Source organism: Drosophila kikkawai, chromosome 2R, assembly GCF_030179895.1.
Source record: "Drosophila kikkawai strain 14028-0561.14 chromosome 2R, DkikHiC1v2, whole genome shotgun sequence".
NCBI classification, from domain to species: Eukaryota; Metazoa; Arthropoda; class Insecta; order Diptera; family Drosophilidae; genus Drosophila; species Drosophila kikkawai.
In genome coordinates, this window is record NC_091729.1 from 24,911,322 (window position 1) to 24,918,033 (window position 6,712).

Sequence of the window (6,712 nt, forward strand, 5' to 3'; positions counted from 1 at the left end):
GCTTGTGCCAGCAATCGGAATATGAATTCTCAGCAACGGTTCGGCCACTGACTGACTGAAAATAATTCCTTTATTGCCTTTGAGAGATTCTTATAGTTATAAAGCGAACATTTTAGATACAGCCATTAGGAAAACAAACAAATAACAAAAGTGAAATGAAAAGCAACATCTATTGCTTTGTCTTTGGTTTCAGGAGGGCACATCCAATGGGATGGCGTTATCTGCCCATAATGGTGGGCTCATCGGCCATTGCCACTTCGTCATTTGGAGCCTTGGCTCCCTTCTTCTTGCCCGAGTACCAGAGGAACATAACACCGCACAGAATATTGTCCACAAATGTGAACCAGGCCAAGTAGACTCCATAACCATAGCTAAAAAAGTAAGATGACCGTCAGAAAATCGTTATTACTCCCTATATAATCCACTTACGTTAGTTCAGCGCCATCGGGATACGCGTAGAAGAGATGGTCCTTGGTGTAGTCAATCGAGGAGAAGAGCACCTGGATCACCACCAGCGCCGTGGAGGCGGCCACCAAATGGATGCCACCCGCCAGACGCTTGAACATGTAGCGCGGATTCATGAACGTGTAGAAGGAGAAGACAGCTCCCAGGCTCATCACGAACAGGGTGATGCAGGCAAAGGATGCCTGCGTCCGGATGTAATCTGAAAGGGAATACCAAGTGACTGCCAATTATGAGCCGTCGTCCTTGAGTTGGGAGTGTGCAAGGAGTGAGTGTATGTGGGAGAACCTACCCATTAGTTCGTCATCGAAGCCCGGCTCGTTGCGCAGGGCATTGGAGTTGGGGAACATGTCGATGTACTTGCAGCGCTCTAGGGCAGGATTAACGGAAAGATATAGAGGTATACTTGAAGCTAATGGAGCTGCAGACTCACGATTCGGTATATAGCTGTAGTAGGCGGTCTGTCCACCTCTCTTGGGCGGCAGTGGTGGCACCAGGATCAGGATCACCCGCTCGTCATTCAGCACGTAGGCCGGAATGCCAATGTCACGGATGTAGGTGCCCAGCAGACGCACCACCAGCGGATAATCCGTCCAGTTACCGAAGATGGCCAGCTGGGCCACCTCGGGAATGACATAGTACGACCAGGTGTTGTTGTACTTAACCCGCTGCAGCGCCGAACCGAAGGTGTTCCTCGCATTAATCCCCTTGACATCCAGCGGATCGATGGGTATGGGCTTGATTGCCGTGGCATTGATCTGCCGCTGATTGTCCTCCGTGTTCATCACGAGATTGCGGAAGGCATTGCGCATAGTCTGGAAGCCCTCATCCTCTCCCCGCGCCCAATGGGCAAACATATGACGGCGCGCCGACTCTGTAAAATTATCCGACGCTTCCAGCGGCTCCTGGGCGAACTTCTTGATGAAATCCATGTGCGAGAGATTCCTTTTCGCCTCGTTGATATTCGTCTGTGAGGTGTAGGACATAGAGCTGAAGTTGCGCACCACCTGGGCATTGCTCAAAGCATTGGGCACTATGGTGTTTCGGCAATGTCGCCACAACCCCGAGTGCGAGGACATGAAGAAGCGTCGCGATTCCGGGATGAAAATGCCTTCAAGGGAGTGCAATTTTCAAAGTCTGTAAGTAGATCCCTTAGAGAAGTCGTAAACTCACCTTTTCCTCCTGATATAATGATCCAGTGATCGGTCGAGATGGCCACTATCCAGATGAGCAGGGACACCACCATCAGCAGACTGCAACCGAGCAGGACGCGACGCTGGAACATGTATGCCTCCATCAGCGGCCGTCGGGCCTCATCCCGACCGATGGTCGACGTGGACAGGTCGCGCTTCATTCTGGTTTCGTTGCCGGATCACTCTTTCTCTGCCCCCTCCTAGGGCTCTCTGGACGTTTGCAACGGGCAATCCACACGCACATGGAACAGCGCACGTTCCTGGTGGGAGGAGAGGAGACGAGACAAGACAGTGTCAGAGTGTTGTGTGGGTGAGTTGGTGGCGGGTTTAACCAGCTTTTATTGCTCTCTGTAGGCAAATGAAGTCATGCGGACACACATCGCGGACACACATGTGAGACATTCTTGGGCGCCACGACCGTTTCCATCGTTCGGCAGGTGTTTTTACCGGGCCTACGCGTTCGTCAGGCCATCGGACAACCTACCTCATTCTCAGATTCGTCTCTAATTTAAACAATATATTTTATTTCTACGCTAAACATATAGAGGAGGATAGAACGAGAGAGCTAAGACTTAGGGGAAATTATGAAAACAGTTTTCTTTTAACTGAATATCATTTAAATTTAATATGCTTTACTTTTTAAAATTTAAAAGCATTACTCCATTATTTTTTCAAGTTTAAAGAGTTACTATTTTTGTGATATATACTTAAAAACAGCAGAGAAAATAAGGATACTGATGAGGAAGGTTGAGATTCCTAAGTTCCTGGTGAATAAGCAAGCCTTCTCTTTGACATAAAAATACCCTTTTTTAAACCCCAAAATTGAGCTCTTCTTGATATTTGAATATTTCGGTTATTAAACCCTTAATAAATTATATTTCCTCTCATAATTCCTAAAAAATTAATTTATTTTTTTACAACAAAAAACTATTTTGTTAACCCAAACTGTTGACTTTCTCAGGCAGCGCGCGAATCACCGAAAACGTGCCCATTAATTATGTTGTTTTGGATAAATTGTTTTTTATTTTATTTATGTATTTACATGTTGCCACGGTGACCAGAAATTCCCACTCGGAAATTTCTGAGGCTTTTCCTCTGTACTATATATTTTTTTCTTTTTCTTTTTTGACAGAAATTAAGCAAATTAGTGGACACGTCCAAAGGCCCGCGGAAAATAAATGACAAAAATGCGAATTCCTTCGTCAAAATGATTTTAGCCTCTTTGCGGAATATTTGGCGAGAATTAGGTGCGCCTATTCCGAGTTCCCGAGTGGGTGGGTGGCAGGTGTAGAGCAGGAGCAGGAAAAGGGGGAAGGCATGGCGTGCACAAGTGCCATATACATAGTTAGTGCTGCTTGCTGCCTGTATGCCATGTGGGATGCCTTCCGAATTTATGATATTTTCGTTATTCCGTCTTTGTTCCCAGTTATTGGGTTGCCGAAAGTGTCATCTTCAGAGGGGAAAACCCAGAGAAAAAGAGAGGAGCAAAGCGGCGCCAGCTTCTGCTTCTCCCTCCCACTCGAACTCCTCCTCCACTTCCGCGATCTATTCCCGGAATAGATCTTGCCCGTTGCAGTTGCAGCTGGGAGGAGTTGGGCTGCAGCCACTTGCGTCATGAAGTGCGTCATCGGATAAGGCGTAGCAGTGGGAGAACACTAATGTTTACCCAAAACTTTAGATATTTCCCTGCTCTAAAAGAAGTTCTATGGCCTGTCCCACTTTCGTTTATATTCTCTTAATATTTCTCAAAACAATTTGCCATTATTTTTAGTTAACAGATTCCTCTGACTGGCAACCGTCATTAATTCCCACCTCATTGTCTCTATTTTTTGGGCGCGATTATTGACACTTTTGACAGGGCGAAATTTTTATATATTTTTTTGTTTCAAAAACCGAAATAAACGCGAAACGCTCGCCTCTATTTATTTATTTATTTGTTTTGTGTGGTTAGCCTTTGTTTTACTTTCTGTGTCGGTGGCGGCGGCGGCCATTGTATTTTTGGTATGTGCCGAGGAGGAGCACACCACAACCGTCGTCGCAACACGTCGAATTCCTCATCCTCATCCTCATCCACCGCCTCCGCCTCGCGGCATAAAGCGTAAAAGAACGCGAATTTTGAGAAATGTGTATTTAATTAATGCCCCGCATAAATAATGCCAATGCCAGCCTGATTCTGATTCTGATACTGAAACGGATTTGGATTTGGGATCTGCTCATAAAAGCTCACTACTGACAGGCGTCCTGATTTATCGTTATATAAGAGCCAGGCGATCCGTGGCCATGTTTACCATTAAAGCTGCAACAATGCAACGGAGATCTCTGGGGCCCAGATTTATTTTTTGTTTATGGGGCGCGACGACGATGTGTGTTTATTTTTTATGAGCTGGCGTTAATCGCTGGGATGGAGCGCCCGATAATAACCGAAATAAATTAAATATACTGAACGGAATGAAAGAGCGCGATCTTGGCGTAGGCTGCTGCTCCTGGCGGACGGCGATCGGCACGGTTCCGTCTGCTGCTGGCCAAGGCAGAGCACAGACTGACTGGCTACTAGCCACCAGTGGTTGTCGTTTGCCTTTGCGTTCTTTTGTTTTTCTTTTTTTTTCGGGGGGAACGAAAGGCAACAGGCAGCGGGCAACAGGCAACAGGCATAGCGTGGCCATTGTTAGCCAGCATAAACATAAAAAAAATCGTTTCACATACACGCCGCTTGGGAGCGGGCGTGGGCTGGGGGCAGAGGAGCTGCCACCTGCAGCATGTAGCCGGAGGCAGGAATCGGAATCGGAATCTCTGTGGGGCTGTTGCTGCTGGCACAGACCGACGTCATCGTTTGCTTAATTGCGCCATAAACATGAACTCAACTCGACTCGGCCGATGCTGTGTGCACAAATTTAGAATTTAGATGGATTTAGGCATCTCTCTTTAATGGTACACAGAGCATGGTACATGGGCAGCTATTTTTATATCCTCCTCGCTAGCCACGCTAGCCATCGTTCGAAATTGCTCCGTCCGCGCGGCGGTCGCTCGCTCTCTCTCTTCCGCCGGCTGTGCCATTAAACCGTTGACATCGCGTTTATGAATGCCGTTGGATCTGAGTTTTGGCATACCATTAGCCAATCGTAAGGGGCTGCGGAGGATGACGTGGTGCGAAAGACAGCTAGCTAACCACTTGTTGTGGCACAGCCAGCCAGTGGTTGTGTGCTATTGCCTCTTGTCCGAGATGCGTAGCGCACCCATGTCCAGGTTAAGCTCGCTGAGTATGTCATTGGGCGCCGAGCCCTGCATGGTTAGGCCGGCAATCACCTGTTGCGCCTCCGGGCAGTTGATGCAGGCATTCCGTATGGCCAAGATGCTCCACTCGCGCATCACTATTCGGGGGGAGGGATAAGAAAAGATGAAAGCGTTTTATTATGAGAATTAATCAAAGCATTTTATCTAATAATCAACATTACTTAGTAGTTTTATAAGCTGTAAAGTGTTAATGGTTTTTCTAGACAAAAATGTTATGGCAATCAAGAAAATAATATTATTTTTCTTGAATATTCTTACTGTGTGTCTCTTAAAGAGTTATTAAAATAAAATTCAAAAGGAAATTGTGTCTAGCTAATCGTTAAGAAATATATAAACTAAGTTAATTAAATTACTTAATGTTTTTATGTTGTTTTAACTGTGGAAACTATTAAAAATTAAAGGATGAGCCCCATCTTACATGGATTCCTGGCATCCATCGTTGTGCACTCCAGCAGGGCAGGCAGTAGTTGTGTGTCCAGGCAATACCCCTTGTTTTCCTTATTCTCATACAAAAGATTTGCACAGCAGCGCACGAGTAGGGTTTTCAGTTCATACGAGACCTTCTTTTCGTAGCCCGCATCAATGCCCGAGGTGAGAGCCACCTCCTCCAGCTTTGTCATGGGTTTATCCAGTCCGCCGCCATCGGGTTCTTTGCCCGCAGCCACCACGCATCTGAGCAAGCTGCTCACATTGATGAACAGCGACTGATCGGTGGCATAGACATTGCCGTACTTCTCGGAGCCACTGACGCTGGCTATGATCCGCAGGAGCGTGTGAACCTCGCGGGGATGCAGTTCGTGCTTCAGCTTGAGGGTTTCCCGAAGAATGCAATCCGATTTCAGGCGGAACTCCTTGGCAAAGTGCTGCAGCAGGAAGAGGGTAACCTCACCATTTGGGCTATTCTCCCTTAGGTAATGAGCCACGTAGTCCAGAAAGGCAATCCTATCCTCCGTGTCCAGTTTCTGGTAACAGGCCACGCACGCACGTCCATTCTGCACGATAAAGTGCTCCAGAAAGAAGTGCAAATACTCAAAGTTGTAGGTGCACTGAGCCTCGTTCAGGGCCCGCCACAGACGCAGGCAGGTTTGGAGCGCCACTAGGTCGGAAATAAGACCACCGCGGCCATTGAGGAATATGTTGTACATGATCATCAGGAGCACGTTGTTGGAGCTGCCTAGGGGAGCAGCATAGGCTTGCTCGGCGATCTTCGAGCCATGCTGATTCCAGGTCAATCTTTGGCTAAGCTCATTATTAACCACACTGTTGGCCAGCACCTGGAGCGACAGATTGTGGGCAAGCCGATGCTCCGTTCGCATTAGCGGGTTAAAGGCGACGGCATCAAGAAAACTGGAAAACTCTGGACTCCTGGCCAGAGTGTCTTGACTCTCCTGGCTTTGTGTGAGCAGCAGGCGCAGGTTTTTGAGAATACCCGCGACTTCCTCGGCATTTTCAGTCACACTTAGACCCACGAGCCTTTGTATGAGCTCACTGGTGTCGCTATGCTAATGAAAATCCTTTATTATTGCACTTTTCAGGATATAAACAACAATATTTACCGCATGCTCCATTTTGATAGGCCGACAGCTGATTACCGCCAGTTATCGATAGCACAGACAATCGGGTCAGGAAATTCTCAAGAGAGAAAGCGCGGATGGTCACACTGCGTGAACTACAAAAGAAAAACAAAAGTGAAGAATTCAACAAAAATATTAAAAGTCATGTAGCACACTGAGCTGCAGTCTTAATTAAAGCAACCAAACAAAGCG

General features: G+C 47.1%; 2 protein-coding genes across 4 annotated transcripts; both read right to left on the bottom strand.

Annotated features, from left to right (window-relative positions):
* Window positions 1-39: 39 nt before the first annotated feature.
* Window positions 40-1,816, bottom strand: LOC108073025 (uncharacterized). 2 transcript variants are annotated; one of them, XM_017164485.3, is made up of 5 exons: window positions 1,636-1,816; window positions 896-1,573; window positions 755-832; window positions 430-664; window positions 40-371 (listed from the first exon to the last, which is right to left on the bottom strand). In XM_017164485.3, exons 1-5 carry the CDS (start codon window positions 1,814-1,816, stop codon window positions 218-220), a joined length of 1,326 nt encoding a protein of 441 aa, XP_017019974.1. In that variant the 3' UTR covers window positions 40-217. The 2 variants fall into 2 exon arrangements, with proteins under 2 accessions (XP_017019974.1, XP_017019973.1); XM_017164484.3 differs by having other exon boundaries at window positions 430-685.
* A 2,742-nt stretch (window positions 1,817-4,558) lies between these two features.
* LOC108073026 (ataxin-10) lies at window positions 4,559-6,620 on the bottom strand. 2 transcript variants are annotated; one of them, XM_017164486.3, is made up of 3 exons: window positions 6,503-6,620; window positions 5,365-6,448; window positions 4,559-5,023 (listed from the first exon to the last, which is right to left on the bottom strand). In XM_017164486.3, exons 1-3 carry the CDS (start codon window positions 6,512-6,514, stop codon window positions 4,857-4,859), a joined length of 1,263 nt encoding a protein of 420 aa, XP_017019975.1. In that variant the 5' UTR covers window positions 6,515-6,620; the 3' UTR covers window positions 4,559-4,856. The 2 variants fall into 2 exon arrangements, with proteins under 2 accessions (XP_017019975.1, XP_070140057.1); XM_070283956.1 differs by having other exon boundaries at window positions 5,365-6,443; window positions 6,503-6,526.
* Window positions 6,621-6,712: the final 92 nt, after the last annotated feature.